This window comes from Moesziomyces antarcticus (assembly GCF_000747765.1).
Source record: "Moesziomyces antarcticus DNA, scaffold: scaffold_v10001, strain JCM 10317, whole genome shotgun sequence".
Taxonomy (NCBI): domain Eukaryota; kingdom Fungi; phylum Basidiomycota; class Ustilaginomycetes; order Ustilaginales; family Ustilaginaceae; genus Moesziomyces; species Moesziomyces antarcticus.
In genome coordinates this window covers 1434515-1450045 of record NW_014639009.1, presented here as the reverse complement: position 1 = coordinate 1450045, position 15531 = coordinate 1434515, and the positions used below count along the sequence as shown (strand labels likewise).

Sequence of the window (15531 nt, the reverse complement as noted above, 5' to 3'; positions counted from 1 at the left end):
GAGCGTTGGATGCTGCGAAGCGATCGAGCTCGACGCTGCGATGGCGCCTGTCGAGGTGGTGGTGGTGGTCAAGGTGCAAGGTGCAGAGCGTGGTGGATGGATGTGGGGCCGTGCAAACGTGGCAGCAATGCGCCGTCCATCCAGGGTCGCGCGGCCCGAGCGAGACCAACACCAGCAGCAGCAGCAGCAGCAGCAGCAGCAGCAGCAGCAGCAGCAGCAGCAGCCTCAAGCAAAAAAAGGCGCCGGATAGAGCTCGGCTGCCCTGTTCTTCCTGCTTTCCTGCATCCGGAAGAGCTGCCAACGAATCGCCGCCCACAGCGAAAGAAAGAAAGGAACTGCTGCCCTGCGCTGCTGCCACACTCTGCTCTCCGACGCGTCCGCTTTCAGCGATGCGGGGAAAGTGGCGCGCCAGGCCACGCAGGAAAAATTACAAGTTGGTAACAGAGACAGTCTAACATTGTTTAGTTTTGCCTCACTTGGTCGCACGTCTTTGGCCCGCTGCACGACGCCTGTCTGTTCGCGGCGACTTGCAGAAACCTCCACTCGGAGCTCAGCGTGACTGTGCGGTGATTCATCGGAAGTTGCTGCACCGGCAAGACGGCCGGCCTCCTTTCCTTCCGGCCTCCTTCATCCCGTCCGCCATCGCTGCTGCGCTTCTTTCAGGACTTCGCAACGCCGCAGTTCCGACAAGACGGCATCGTGGATTCCATGACATTGACGCATCGACTTGCAGTCGTTAGCTCCAACCATTCCTTCCGACATCTGCGAAACATCGGCGCCAGAAACCCCTTCGCCTGCACGCCTTCCCATTCCTTTAGCTCGACTGCTACATCGCCCAACATGAAGATCAAGACGTACGACGTGCTCAACCTGCCGCTCGTGCCCGCCTCGGAGCGGCTCACCGTCAACCTGCTCGCCGATCCCGTCACGCCGGAGCCGCGCTCGATCGTCTCGGTGTCCGGCTCGTCGCCCTCGCTCGTGCGTCGCGCGCGTCCCGTCGGCCAGGGCGCCCACTTCAGCTTCCTGTCGACCCTGCCGCTCTCGTTCCCATACGAGTTCCCGCCCGAGCAGGAGGGCGAGCTGGCGCTGGGCGAGCGCCACCAGCAGGAGCTCGAGCGCGACGATGGCGACGAGGCACAGCTCACCGAGCAGCAAAAGAAAGAAAAGGTCGAGCAGGCACACAAGCGCAGGATGCAAGAGGTCGAGCAAATGTTGCAGCGGTACGAAGTGCAGCCGTCCGAGGCGGGTGCGGGTGGTGACGGGCTGCAGGGCCACGTGCCTCCGCGCCGCAAGCACCAGCACTTTCCTTCGGCACGGCTGCTCGGTGTGTCGCCTGCGGTGCTGCGCGATTGCCTGCCGCACCTCGATGTGGGCGATGCGCTCGAATGGATCAAGAAGAACAACAAGTCCGCTGGCCCGAGCTCGTACAGCTCCGGGCCCATGGCCGATGCCGCCACCACCACCGACGTCTCTCCCGAAGTGGCCGCGCGCAAGACGCTCAGCGACTTTGTGGCTGGCCGTCTGATCGGTGCGCGCATCGTTGGCGACGCAAGCACACTCGAGGCGGACGAGCGCGCTGGCTACGGCACCAAGTACATGCGTCTGCGCGAAAAGATCATCAAGGGCGAGGTAGTCGACGAGAGCACCGAGGCACGTACGCTGCGTCGGCTGGACGAGCTCGAGCAGAAGCGCGCCTCGGGCGCCGGCGGCGAGTATGCACCGTGGTCGCTGTGCTACGCGGGGCACCAGTTCGGCGTCTGGGCGGGTCAGCTTGGCGACGGGCGTGCATTTACGCTCATGGAGACCAAGAACCCGGCCACGGGCGAGCGGTGGGAGATCCAGCTCAAGGGTGCCGGACGCACGCCGTACTCGCGCTTCGCCGACGGTCTGGCGACGCTCACGAGCAGCGTGCGCGAGTTCCTGTGCAGCGAGGCCATGGCGGCGCTGGGTATCCCCACCAGCCGTGCGCTCGCCGTCGTGGCGCTGCCCGAGCTGAAAGTGGTGCGCGAGCGTCTGAATGTGGCAGCCATCACGACGCGCATGTGTCCGTCGTGGCTGCGCATCGGCTCGTTCCAAATCCACAGCTCGCGCGGCGAATGGGAGTCATCCCGCATCCTGGGCGAGTACGTCTCCCACGACATCTTTGGCTTCACCGACGTCGTCAAAGGTGGTGCCGTCTCCTCGGAACAAGCGGAAAAGCGGCCGATGTGGGCGCGGCGGATGGTGCAAGAGGTGGCTACGCGCAATGCGCGCACATTTGCGCTCTGGCAGGTCTACGGCTTTATGCACGGCGTTCTCAACACCGACAACATCGCACTCACCGGCCACACGATCGACTACGGTCCGTACGCCTTTATGGATCTGTACGACGAGGGCCAGATCTGCAACCATTCGGACGGAGAGGGTCGCTACGCCTACCGCCTCCAACCGACCATGGGTGTGTTTGCGCTGCGCGAGCTGCTCAACGCCGTGGCGCCGCTGGTCGGCTTCGAGATCGAGCACGACCGTGCACCGGCGCCCGGTGAGCTTCTGCGCGCCAGCGACTCCCAGATCGACGAGTGGCGCGAGCTGTGTTCGGACGACTTCTCCGAGTCGCTCGAGGCGCTGTTTACGAGCACGCTGCTCGAGCACTGGAAGCAGGCCTACTGCGCGCGTCTGGGCCTGGCGACCGTACGCGCCGACGATAAGACGGCGCTCATCGATCCACTGTCGGATGTGCTGGGCGACTTGGATTTCTCCTCGACACTGCGCTCGCTCGTGCGCTTTCCGGCGCTGCTCAAAGCGCGCGGTGCGAGCACCGATGACGAAGACCGCCTCATCAAGATCGTCGACGCGTTCTTTGCGGGGGATAGGGATGCGGGGGTGGAGGTGTGGTACGATGCCACGGTGCTGCCCGAGTACGCGCGCGAGCCCAAGGAGAAGCAGGCGCGCGCGTGGCTGCTCTCATACGCGCGGCGTCTGCTCGCCGAGGCGCGCGATGGCGACGAGGTGGCGCGCGAGATGAAAACGAGGAACCCGCGATTCGTGCTGCGCAACTGGGTGACCAACGAAGTTGCGGACCGTCTCGAGAAGCACAACGACACCGACGCACTCGCCTTGGTGCTCGAAATGGCCACCCATCCATTCCGAGACTGGGGCCTGCCCCGAGACGGCAAGTCGCCCGACGAAGTCGCTGAAGAAGCCGTAAGTTGTGCCCTTTCGCAATGGGATGTGGACGATAGATTGCTGACGCCTTTGTTTGTGTGGACAGCGTCTGTGCTCGCTCGGTCGACCGTTGACGGGCAATCTGCCTTCGTGCTCATCGTGATCGTGCCACTTGTATTTATCCCATTTGGCCTTGTAACATCTGTCGACATTGACGTGCAGTGTCGAGGATGCTTGCGTCGAGCCATTGAGCATCTTGCCTGGTCTCGAACTGCTGAGCAAGGGGCAGGATGCGCGTTTGCACCCACTCTGCATCCGGCCTGTACCTGCTGTCCGTCGGCGGGGTTTGCAGATTCCTGAGGACCATCTTCCAAAACCCATGCCAGGCCCAACCTGCGTCCTGAACTGCAACGTCCTGAACGAGCTTATAGAACTCGTGCTTCCACTCTTGTCCTTCCGTGTTGTTGGAGAGCATCTCGCGCACATCGCAGAGCGACTGTTCGACATGTTCGAGCTCGGCTTCGATCGACTTGTACAGCGACGGCACATTGACGGCGTTGCACCAGTTGCGGTTGATCGAGATGCACTCGCCCACGTTGTGCACCTGATGCCACCAGTTGCTCGGCACGAATATCGTCTCGCCCTCTTGCTGATCCACCACCTGCACTGCCTCCCAAGCCCTGTGCAATTCGCTGTACTCTTTCCCCTCCGTCCCTGCGTCGATGATGTTTTGCAAACTTTGGATGTCGGGTACCATGGGGGAGGTGTCGACGGCAGGGAATCGACGCAGATGCTCCACCACACGCGGAGGAAACAAGTGCCACCGCTTGCGACCCACCACGTTCGTAGACCACGAGTATGAAGTGTATACATCGCGGTGTAGCAGAGTCTGCGATCCAGCAGTACCCGCATAGACGAAGCGGAAATCATCATCCCCCGCACCAACATTGTTCATCCAGTCGTCTGCAAAGATCTCCGGCACCACATAAGGGTCCCCCACTCCAGAACCGTCGGAGTGGAGTTGTTTGATCATGTGCCAGTCCTTGATGTAGATCGCCTTGATGTTGGAAGGGTCGGTGCGGTGGGCGAGGATGAGGTCGATAGCATCACGGATCGTCATGTCCTGCCTGTCTTCCTCCTCGTCACCCTGTGCATTCGTCCGTGTTACGACCACCGGTGCAGTCTGCGAGCCGTAGTGTAGCTTCAGTGCAGACCAGTTGATGGAGCCGTCGTGAGGTGAGACCCACGCACGCGACTGCTCGGCTGGCCAGTGGCTTATGAGGGAGCGCGGTAGGATGCATGGCCGGTTGGCCACCAGACACCGTTCGAAGAACTCGCGGTAGCTAGGCGCCGTCTCGAAACGAATCACCACCTCGTCTTCCAGCACCCCCATTGCGGGCCCGCACCACGGCTGGTGTTGCTATGAAGCTGTTCAGCTGCCCCCCTTAAGCAGATGAAAGCAGAGATGAACGTCCTCTTGCTCCACACGGCCATCTTTTCACTGACATGCCGCGGAACTCGGCTCTCGGATCTTCAGACTGGACCCTGAACTCCACCCTTCACCAAACAAGAGACTTCAGATGCGCACCTCAGTCGAGCCGCTTCACGATGCACACGGAGCTACAAGTACATGGTTCTGATTAGAGCTTCTGTTCACGACGCCACGTGCAGTCGGCGCACCGCGCGCTCTCAATCAAGCAAGCGCTGCGAGGCGATTTCGTACACCATTCTTCGGCGAAGGTACGGCATGTTCTCCTGGCCGAAATTCCACTCGTACTCATCCACATCGTGGTCGTCCTCTTCCGCGTCGGCGCCGGTGATCTTCATCCTGCCTGCGTCCGCCTCGATATCGTCCGAAGACCACGAAATCGTCGGCGGATCCATCGGAATCGGCGTATGTGGGTCGCGGCGGCTGATCTGTTCGAGCGTCTGGGCGGCAAACACGCCGCAGTCGTATCCGTTCTCCTGCTGCGGAGACTCGTCGCTAAACACATCGCGCCAGCCCCGCAGGTCGATGTGCTTCTTCTTTTTGTCCTTGGCTTCTTCGGCGAGGTAGGTGCGCATGAGCTCAAAGGCGCGCGGATTGCGCGCACCGAGCGAGTCGTAGTACTCGAAGCGCCGACGACGCAGATTGATGGCGCCACACACCCAGTGCGAGTTGCCAAGGTTGATGGGGAAGAGCACGAGGTCCTTGGTGAAGATGTCGATGCGACGCGTCCAGCGCTTGACGCCGTCAAAGCCGCGGTTCTTGAGATTCTCCCAGAAGAACGAAGAAAAGAAGTGCACGCGCCAGAAGGCATCGAGCGCTGCGTCGTACGGCCGCTTTGGCTGCGGTTTGCCGCCAGCCCGAGCCGACTTGCCCACCAATGGCTTTTCGGGCGCGGCACTCGCGTCGGACGTGGCTGTCTTCATGGCCTCTGTGCGGCGCTTGTCGGCATCGTTGGCGCGCTGCAGGATGAGGTTGCCGTAAAAGTTGATAACTTCGTCGTTGAGCCACTGGCGCGGACGCAGCTTCTGCACATCATGGTCCTCCACCTGGGCACCGGGAATCGCCGCAATCTGGCCGCGCTTGGAGAGTGTGGCGCTGGCCATCTTGTCCTGCTCTTCGGTCAGCTCAGCAGGCAGCGCCTGCCTGCCAAGCACGCCGCGCAGCTTCTTTGCCTGGGCGCGTCGTTCGCGCGCCAGCCTCTCCATCTGGACCAGCTTGGGGCCGGAGACGGGGAGCACGGCGGATTGCGCATCGATCTGCTTCTGGCGCATGAACTTGCGCATCAGGATCTCTATCGAATCATCGCGCGACGCCGGATGCTTGTTCTCGCCATCGATGAACCTCTGCACCTGCCTCCTCTTGAGTGCTAGGCCGACAAACTGTTCCTGCGTGAGCAGCGTCTTGCGCTGCGACGTGCGCATGAAGTTGATCTTTTTGAGCGATGCCTTGATGGCATCGAGATTGTAGGCGCTTACGACCTGTGCATGCTGCTTCTGGAAAATGTGGGTGCGTTTGGTGAAGCCGATGCCGGAGCTCCTCCTCTTGCGGTGAGCTGTGGCGTCCGAGGCAAGGGAGGAGGCGGTGCTGTCGATGGACATGGAGCGATGAAGCCCGGGCGATGGGAGGCTTTGACGAGGCGTGGAGGCCTGCGGCAGGCGATGGCGGGCAGGTTGGACGAAGGAGGTCTGCCGACCGATGCTCTGCAGACCGATGCTTCGAATCTGCTCGGTTGCCAATTCGTCTGCGGAACCATCTTGAGCGGCGCCGAACGTCGTCGCAAATCGGGATGAGTGATGCGCCGCACTGCGTTGCTCTCGCAGAGCCGCTTGCGTCATAGGCCCGCCGAAAGAGTGCCTCGACTGCGGCGCGCGAAAGTCTGGCTGCGAAGGGGTAAAGTTGTCGAACGACGTCAGCGTGGCGTCCGAGGTGAGGAGGGGCGAGGGTTGGACGAGCGAGATGTCGTTCTCCTTGTCCGGGTCGTCGTCTTCGCTCGAGGAGGAGTCGTCCGAGAGGCCGGTCATGTCGACGACGTTGTTGGCAGCGACCGGGGGCGGATCCGGCCGCGTCCCCGACTCGGCTGTCGATGACGCAGAGTCAGCCGCCTCGGAGGGCGAAGCTGAGGGCGGCTCGACGTCCTGCGTGGTGAGCGGTGCTGACCAGGTGAGGAGGCCCTCGATGTTGTCGCCGACTTTGGCAGTCGAGATGGCCTGGATGTGGTCGACGTCGGCATCTGTGGGAAGAGCTGCGTTGGCATTGCTGCTCTTGGAATCGTCGTGCACGGATGAGGACGAGTGTGAATGCGCATCCGAGGCGGCCATGTCGTCAGTCTCGGCGGTCGCTGATGGAATCAGGTCTGCTTCGGCGCTTGGCTTGGGAGTGTCTGACTGCAGAGCTGGCTGTTGGGGAGCGTCTTTGTGGTCGACTGGCTGCAAAGCCAGCTGGGACGATGCCTCGGTGCTAGGAGTTGGTGGAAGCGGACCAAGTGGAGATGATGGTAGTGCGGCTGAACTTGGCTGAGCTGCATTCTGGTCATCAGCAGGTTGTTTTCCGTCGGTGTTGCGGGACTCGATGAGCAATGGCGGCAGTTCGGCGTTGGTGGGAGGACTCGGACTCGAGGCGGAAGAGGGAGCTTCGATCTGCATCTCTGCGGCCTCCTCGGACGAGCTGCGGGTGTCGGTAATGGAGACCGAGCGGGCGCCGAGGGGCGATCCGACCGATGTGCGGCCGAGAGGATCGCGAATGGCGCCTTCTTGAGGGAAGATCAAGTGCGCGGCGAGTTTGTCGGCGGGCGATGCGGAAGCAAGAGCCGAGGACTGGGAGGATCGGGAAGGCGTGAGTTCGACAAAGCCGCTGGCCGGAGCTTCTGGGGTGTCGTCGGAAGCTAGTATTCTGGCGGAAGGCGAAGCGTCTCGTAAGGAGCTAGAGGCTGAGTCGATGCGCGGGCGCTTGCGAGAAGGTGTAAAGAGGCGGGCGTAGTGAGCGACGCGTTGAAAGAACGAGGGAGATTGCTGCCCGGTCTGCACCAATGCCATATGATGCGTCGGGGTTGTTGGTAGAATACCGTTCAGCTGTGCGGAGGAGGATGATGACGAGGATGATGCGGCGTGGTTCTGTGCGGGAGAGTCTAGCGCCGGGCGCCTTCTTTTGGACGGCATAGCGCGCACAGGCGCGGATGGCGTCCTGGCTTCGGTGTAGTGTGTCGTGCGGAGGCTACGATGTATGGGTTGGATCCTTGACGTGCGGCAATGGATATGAGGTCGAGGTCGAGGATGAATGAGGTGGTGGGCAAGTGTTGAGTGACGAAGCGTGTGCGTCGTGTCGAGTGGAAGCGAGAAGGAAAGGCCAAAACGCGCTTCAACACACAATGCGGAAGCCGGCCATCGCAGACTGACAGAGAGGCATCCATGGCGGAAATCCGCTCTTCCACTCTCCGCTGCAAAGCGCCAACAGCAGCCGCACTGCGCCAAAAAATCACCTCGACAAATGCGGCACAAGAAAAGGAATAAAGATCACAAAAAGGAGGCCGAAATGTGGAGGCAAAAAGTTGGAAAGTTGGAAGAACGCCGTGACAGTTGGAATCGAGTTGGACAGGCTTTCTTCGACTCAGCTTTCTTCGTCCACCACCGTCACCATCACCCGCTCGCTCCTTGCAGCCATGGAGGGACGCAATGCTCCTCCAGATGGAGCGCTGCCGTTCTCCGATGTCACGGGGCTGTTGGCGGCAGCTGCCAGCGCAGAAAAGCAACAGGCGCTGGTGGCACGCATCTACGTAGCTTCACCGACCGAACCTAACTCGTCGTCCTCTTCCATCGATCAATTCGCTCAGCTTTCACTTGTCGCAGCTCGCCTGCGACAGATCATTCACGACCACTCGCATTCCTCGCCTGACCTCGGCATCGATCAGTACATCTGGCACCGCGAGCCGCCAGCCATCTCCATCGTCAATCCGCCGGCCTCGTCTCGTCCCTCTACGTCCAAGCAGCCAGCACAGCCAGCGCACATCCTCTTTCATCTGCGTACCGGTGGCGAATGCATGGAGGATGAATGGTTTGCCACACATCTGCTGCTGCGCGCCTCGAGCGAGCTCGCCGAGCACGCGCTTTGCATCAGCATCGAGGACGAGGATGGCCAGTTCCTGCTCATCGAGGCGGCCGAGCATCTGCCAGACTGGGTCACGCCCGAAAGCGTCGTCAACCGCGTATGGATACATAACGGACATCTGCATCTCGTGGCGCCACACCTTGCGCAAAACTCTGACGAAGCCATCCCGATTCCGCGGGCGATCGGATTGGTGCGCGACCCGTCCGTACTCACGAGGGCGCCTGACGATGTCGAAGCGGCAGCCTTGGCGCGTGCATACGAGTATCCGTCAATAGCATCGAGCCACCACCACCGTACACTCGTGTTCCTCCCGCGCCAGGTCGCACAGGCGCTCGAGGCGGAGCCACAGCTCGTAGCCAGCTGCGTTGCCGCCATCCAGTCGCGCGACCCGCTCAGCTCTCGCTCGGCATCTCGTCTCGTCCGCTTCCCACCGCCCACCCAACCCACATCCTCTAGCAGCGTCGCAACAGCCTCTCAGCAGGATCAATCAAGCCCGAACGACATTGTGTTGACGCGCGTCCGCATGACACGCCATCTGTACGCCCAGCTGCTGCACGACCGCTTCTTCCCTCCGCGCCAGCTCGGGCCGCAATGGCAAGCCGCTGTCGAGCGCTACCGTGTGCATGTACACTCTCGCAGCTCTGCCCAGAGCGGGCCAAAGATTCAGGACGAGCAGCAAGTGCAGGCTGAAATCGCACGCGGCCGTTGGCATGATCTGGGCGCCAAGATCTGGTGCGGTCTCGAAATGGCGTTTGCCGAATCCTCTTCCCGTCGAACCCGCTCCGGCGGCCGTTCTATGAGCCCACAGGCGGCCATTTCGGAGGCAGAGCGTCAAAACTTGCTCGCCAGCCTCACACGGCTCGGCTTCTTTCAGGGCGAACTGCAGGGAAGTGCAAAGTGGAAGCAGCTCGAGACACAGGCACTCGCGCAGTACGCCCAGACCGCGACTACCGACATTGATCTCGAACAAACTCCGCTCTGCGAGACAGTCGACCGTATCCTTTCGGGCTTCGCCTCAGACATACCGGCTGTGCAGTCGCATCCCCCCGAAGCGGCGCTAGATGAGCTTCGGCGGCACGAAGACGACGATGCGTGGCTACATCTCTCGCCCGGCGACGTCGAGTCGATCCTTGCTGCGAAATCTGGGCCGACTCAGGAAGCCCCACGGGCTGTCGATGAAGAAGACGCCTTTCAACGGCTGGGTGCCTTCAACACCAAGATGACTGCGTTCCTCGAGACCAAGTCGGACGTGCGCGGTGCGGTGTTCGAAGACGAGGCCGAGGCCATGCTGGACGACGACGAGCTTTGGTTCGAGGACGAAGACGAAGAAGAGCAGGAGCGGCGCATTCGCGTCGAGGTGTCGCAGCGTCTCGAGCGCGATGGCGAGCAAGAAAAACGCAAGATGCTCGAGCGGTTGCTTCCGCGCATGTCGGATACCGAGTGGCTGCGTCCCACGACCTCCTCTACTGCAAAGGGCAATGCAGGATTTGTCGACTCGATCGACGCGCTTTCCGCCTCTCGCGCGCCCCAGCCGGTCACGGAAGAAGGAACAGTGACTGTTGGCAACCACCTCAGTGCGGCCGAGGGAGAGCTTCGACGCAGGTTGGCGTCGCAGTACATGCGCGAGACCTCGGCACTGCTCTCTAGCCAGGGTCACGAGCACATTGACGGAGCGGACGACTCGGACGGGGAGATCCAAGAGGAAGCTGAGCCCGAGATCCGACGTCAGCGTGCGCAAGAGTACGACCTGGATCCCGACGTGCCCGAGCCCGAGTTGGATGTGCAGGATGGACCCGAGGCGTGGGACGAGGAGACAGAGGTGGCCAACATGCTCGAATTCGCGCGCATCAGTCTTGGCCTCTCAAAGGAGCAGTACGAAGAGATTCTCAGCGAGCGCAAGCAGAGGGGCCAATTCGTACCGTCCCAATCGAGCGCAGCCAAGACATCAGCGCCAAACACGCCCAAGCCGGCCAAAGTGGCCAAGGCGGCAAGAGTAGACGAGGAGGAATTGCAGGGGCAAGTGCAAGACGTCGAGATGTCTACGTTTGAAGATGTGATGGCCGCCATGGATCGTCGACTCAACAGTCTCAAATCCACCTCTCCCAGCCGCAATCTCCCACACTCTCGTGGTGATGAGGATTCCTCCAAGCCGGACTCAATGGACGCGGAGCTGCTTTCGCACCTGCTCACGTCCGAGAGCGACCTGCCTGCATCTTTGGAGACGCTGCTTGGCGGTGGGAAGGCGGTGGAGGCGGACCAGCTCGCCTCGTTCCTACGTTCGTTCCAGGCCCAGTCGGGTGCGGCCGCCACGGGGCCCGTCCAGCAGCTCATGCAACGGTTCGGCCTCGGATCGCTCCCCGCCGACCAGGACTCTACCTCCCTGTGATGGTCCATTTCACGGCTAGCTAGGAAAGACTGTGGTTGTAAAGGTGCACTCGTGGCGGCAATCTCTGATTCGAGCACGGCAGCTTGAACCAAACGTCGATCTCGGTGCAGGCAGGTGTGGATCGTCGACTCCCATCGCGAGGCCAAGCGACAATTGACCGTTTGTGTTGCAGCAAGCTTTATCACAGTCTGCAGGCCACCGCGCTGCACGGGTGAATCTCCAATCCTACTGCCACGTTGGCGATGGACGATTCCCATATCGGCCTCATCCACGTCGGCGTCTCGCAATCACCACCACAACCGCCCGGGTAGAATACCGGCATCGCTTTCCACACAAACCGCAGCACGTCGCTACCCTTGCTACTCGGTATTCGTCGCAATAGCATTACCCAAACATGGACGCCTTGATCGTATCCCTCCTCTGCGGGCCTGGGATTTTGACATCCTCCTTTGTCCCAGTTAACCTTCCAAACTCGTCCACCTGTGGCTGTGCCATCGACCCGTCCCTGGGGGGAATGACGATCCTGCTGGCTCTTGGCAGCCCGACATCCCCCGCACCCGGGAGATGTTCATCGGACGCATGTCGGGCCAACAGAATATTCGTCTCCTTATCTGCTGCAGGAGCGAGAGCCGCGGCTGCACTGATCATCGCGTCGATCCGATCCAGCATTCCATCGGGCAGCAACGGTACAGGTGACCAATACCCACCGGCAGCAAAACCTTTACCCTGCGGGAAGAGGCTGCTTGCCCGACTGACGCCGCTTGCATCCGTGCGCGATGAAGTGTCACTGTCCATCTCGACCTCCTCGCCCGCAACCGACTGGGATGCAGAGATGGACGATCGGCGCGACGATGCAGCCGAACTGTTCCCGCTCGACACGTCGCCGTTCACGCTGCGCACCGATGGCGTACCTGTGCCCGTAAAGTGTCCGCGTCCAAAGCCGAATGCGTCACCAGGCGTCACGATCAGCGCACCCCGTCGAGACGGCAGTGCAAACGGCAGCATCTCGCGGCTATTCAGCAGCCCCTCACCCTTTGCCGGAGACGGAGGTACGCTTCCTCCAGCTACATCGTCGTGCAGACCCAGCGGAGGACCAGCAGCTGTCCATGGCGGAACATAGTCCGACATGCTCTTGCCGGGCGTAAACAGCCCGTCGATCATCTCCTGTGCCGATCGCGCAACCGCTTCCGCCACCGTGAGCGCCTCAGCCTCGTGCCGAGCCACCTTGGCCGTACCAGTGCTATTGACGCTTGCATCCCCCGCCTGCCCATCAGCCTCGCTCGACAGCTGCATATCGTCGTCTGCCTCGTCCTCCTCATCACTGACGTCGTTCTCTTCACCCAACGACCGTGAGCGAGACGAACTGGTTTCGGGCGTATAGTCTTCCTGCCTTGCGGTGCCCGAGCGCTGGTGGTGCGACTGCTGCTTCTTGGCCCTCTTCTTCCTGCGCTGCACATCTCGTGCCTCCTCGCGCGCCTGGCGCAGCTGATCCTCCTGTCTCCGCTTCCAATCGATGATGAGCTGGTCCAAGTACTGCACGCACTCTTCGCTCATCCTCGTCTCGCCCACCTCGTACCGATACTCCTTGACCACCCTTCGCATCTGGATGGGCGTGAGAGCCTTGAGCCCCTGCATGGTGGCGATGAGCCCATCAAACTCCTGCAGCGAACTCTGGCACTGCAGCCACGAGATGAGCTGGGAGAGCGGCGACAGATGAGCATGCACAATGCTGAGCGGCAACGCATTGCTGCGCGCCCAGTCCTCGAGCGCACTGACGTTCATGCGGATCTGAATGGCGCGAGAGCGGCAGAGGTAGCGCTTGCGCGTCAGGACGCGGTTGAAGAGCTCGCAGCCCACCCAGAAGAAGATCTGCGAGAGCGCCTGCACGATGATGGCCGGATTGATCTCGTAGAACTGCAGCACCTGCAGCGTCGACGTGAGCAGCGAGGTGATGGTTCGTGGCGTCGGTGTCGTGAGCAGATCGTTGGCACTTGCGTTGTACGACACTTCGCGGATCGCGCGGAAGGGCTCACCCAGACCCTTGCGTGGCGAACCATCGATGCCATTCGAGCGCAAGGTGGAAGGTCCAATCGTGTTGGAACTGAACGCGCTCGATGGCCGACCATTGCCGATGGAAGGAGAGGAGGACAGCGTCGGCCCCTCTGCCGATCCGCTCTTGGGATGGCTCGAGCCCTGCGTGTCGTCCTTACGGCCGCCTCCAAAGATCTGGCTGATGGGCGTGCGTGAGCTGGGGCTCGACGTCATCCCCTGCGACAGCGAGCCCTGCTGCCCGATCCCCTTGACGCTGCCCGTCAAAGTCTTGATGAACTTCCACTCGCCCTCGAAACGGACCTCTTCGAATCCGGGGATGGGCTCGTGATCAAGCATGGCGGCATCGAGCACCTTGTCGATGCGCCTCTCTGCGTCGCGGATGATAAAGACAAAGATCTCGTTGAGCAGGTCGGCCAAGAGGCTGCGGTACTCTGTGACGGAGCTCGAGTTGCGCAGCGTGCGGTCCTTGCCGACGTAGTAGTGGAGGAGGCAGCAGTTGTAGAGCCAGAAGGCAAGACAGGTCATGTCGGTGGGCTTTGCGTAGATGGTGCCTTCGATGCGGTCGATGGCGCCGAGGAAGAGTTCCTCGAGCAGATCCTCGTCGTGCAACGAGCAGGCGTACCTGGCACAGAGGAAGATGACGTTGGCGGGAGCTGCGCGCGAGGTCCAGGGAGCTCGGACGGGCTTCATGTGGGTGATGAGCATGGTGAGCAGGGGTTCGAGGTCGGCGGTGCCAAAGACGAGCATCTGGTCGCTGCACACCTTCTTCCAGTCGAATTCGACCGAGAGCAGATCGGCGCCGACCTCGGCGGCGCCGCAGCCGGAAGCAAGGCCGGCATGGGCGGGTTTGGCGGCAGCGCCCCTCCTGCGACGTGCAAAAGTGGCATTGCCCGGATTCGAGTCGACCGAGGTGGGCTCGCCCATGAGGCTGTCGAGGTCGAGTTCGAGCAGGGTTGCAATGTCGGCCATGGCGCTCTTGCGCGTGTCGGTGAGCTCCTTCTGCTTATTCTTCTGCTCTGCGAGGTGGGCGCGTTCGTATCGACCGACGAGCCTGCGCTGTGTGAGTTGGGAGCCGGTACGGGAATGGCCAGGCTTGAAAGGGCTGGATGACGAGGCCGAGGATCTGGGCGCACGGGTGGGGCTGGCGTTGTTGTCTTGGCGATCCGAGTCGGCGGCGCTGGACGGCGCCGAAGGATTGCGGTCGGGCGAAGAGTCGAGGTAGAGGGAATTGAGGCGTTGTGCGGCGGACTGCTGAACGGAGAGATATCGCTGATGTTCGTAGACGAGGTCTGCGATGGCCTCGCGCTCGTTGGAAGCCGAGGTGGAGAAGCGCGATTGGGTAGCAGGTGATTGGGAAGTGGCGGCCTGAGGAGCAGCGGAGAGGATGAAATCTTCGCAGGTGGTGCCCTTGGAGCTTTTTGCGTCGACGTCGGCGCCCCGGCTGAGGAGGAAGCTGGCGAGCTGGAGGTTGGAGCTGTTGATGGCCCACATTAGAGGAGTCCAGCCGCAAGCGTCGCGCTCGTCGATGGGCGCGCCGTTGAGCGCAAGCATAGTGACGGCATCGATGTGACCTGCACAGGTAGCGAGCACGACGGGACCGGAGCCTTCGTCGTCGCGCATTTGATCGAAGGCGACGACGGATCTGCCGTGCGAGTCTCTGTGGGACGATGGGAGCGAGATGAGCTGACGAGCTTCGGCCCTGGAGTCGAGGAGCCAGGAGAGCATGTCGGTGTCGCCGTTGCTGGCGGCTCGGAGGAGAGCCCTGGTGAGCTTGTCCTTCTTGACTTGGACATCGAGAGCGGTGGAACGTGCGATCTGTTTGAGGATGTCGAGAGATGGACACAGATCAAGGATGGGGTCCTGTACGACGCTGAGGTCGAGATCTGGGGCGCTGTGGGGGTGGCTCTGTTGGTCTGGGTGGTCAGCCGCTACATCTGCGGCCGAGTTGCTCGACGCCGCCTCTGCGTCGGCTGTCATGACGGAGCGAGCACAGTGCTAGGTCGCGGCGGAAAGTGCTAGAGGGGAAAGATGCTGAGAGCCACGTCTATCGTGCATGGATCATTGTGAGATGCGAGTGGCCATCGATGATGTGATGGTGGTGTAGAGGCGCCGTACTCTGTTTGCGTTGGTGGGAGGAGGTGGTTGTCGAGCCAGACGGGATGGGTTGGGATTGCAAGCGGCAGTCGCTTGTTCTAACGGTTGGGTGCCAACTTGTGACGTGCAGGAGGTGTTGTTCTCGGCCACGGCCAACCAACTCGGATTCACTTTGTGGGCCTTGGACAGTGCGCCGCGGGCCAGCGACACAGCGCCAGCACCCGCTCTGCTGATTTAGCGGGTCGGTTGGGCCGCCGAGAGCCAC

At 61.6% G+C, this 15531-nt stretch overlaps 5 protein-coding genes across 5 annotated transcripts; 2 read left to right on the top strand and 3 right to left on the bottom strand.

Moving 5' to 3' along the window:
• Positions 1-40: 40 nt before the first annotated feature.
• Positions 41-3307, top strand: PAN0_001d0517 (UPF0061-domain-containing protein; the record flags this gene model as incomplete). Its single annotated transcript, XM_014804132.1, has 3 exons — positions 41-145; positions 682-3183; positions 3251-3307. 3 exons carry the CDS (start codon positions 41-43, stop codon positions 3305-3307), a joined length of 2664 nt encoding a protein of 887 aa, XP_014659618.1.
• Positions 3308-3322: 15 nt separating this feature from the next.
• Positions 3323-4537, bottom strand: PAN0_001c0516 (clavaminate synthase-like protein; the record flags this gene model as incomplete). The annotated part of the gene is made up of 1 exon (XM_014804131.1): positions 3323-4537. One exon carries the CDS (start codon positions 4535-4537, stop codon positions 3323-3325), a length of 1215 nt encoding a protein of 404 aa, XP_014659617.1.
• A 296-nt stretch (positions 4538-4833) lies between these two features.
• On the bottom strand, positions 4834-7788 carry PAN0_001c0515 (sentrin-specific protease; the record flags this gene model as incomplete). The annotated part of the gene is made up of 1 exon (XM_014804130.1): positions 4834-7788. One exon carries the CDS (start codon positions 7786-7788, stop codon positions 4834-4836), a length of 2955 nt encoding a protein of 984 aa, XP_014659616.1.
• Positions 7789-8288: 500 nt separating this feature from the next.
• On the top strand, positions 8289-11120 carry PAN0_001d0514 (SGT1-domain-containing protein; the record flags this gene model as incomplete). The annotated part of the gene is made up of 1 exon (XM_014804129.1): positions 8289-11120. One exon carries the CDS (start codon positions 8289-8291, stop codon positions 11118-11120), a length of 2832 nt encoding a protein of 943 aa, XP_014659615.1.
• A 384-nt stretch (positions 11121-11504) lies between these two features.
• Positions 11505-15149, bottom strand: PAN0_001c0513 (uncharacterized protein; the record flags this gene model as incomplete). The annotated part of the gene is made up of 1 exon (XM_014804128.1): positions 11505-15149. The coding sequence occupies one exon, from the start codon at positions 15147-15149 to the stop codon at positions 11505-11507; it is 3645 nt and encodes a 1214-aa protein (XP_014659614.1).
• Between the last annotated feature and the right edge of the window lie 382 nt (positions 15150-15531).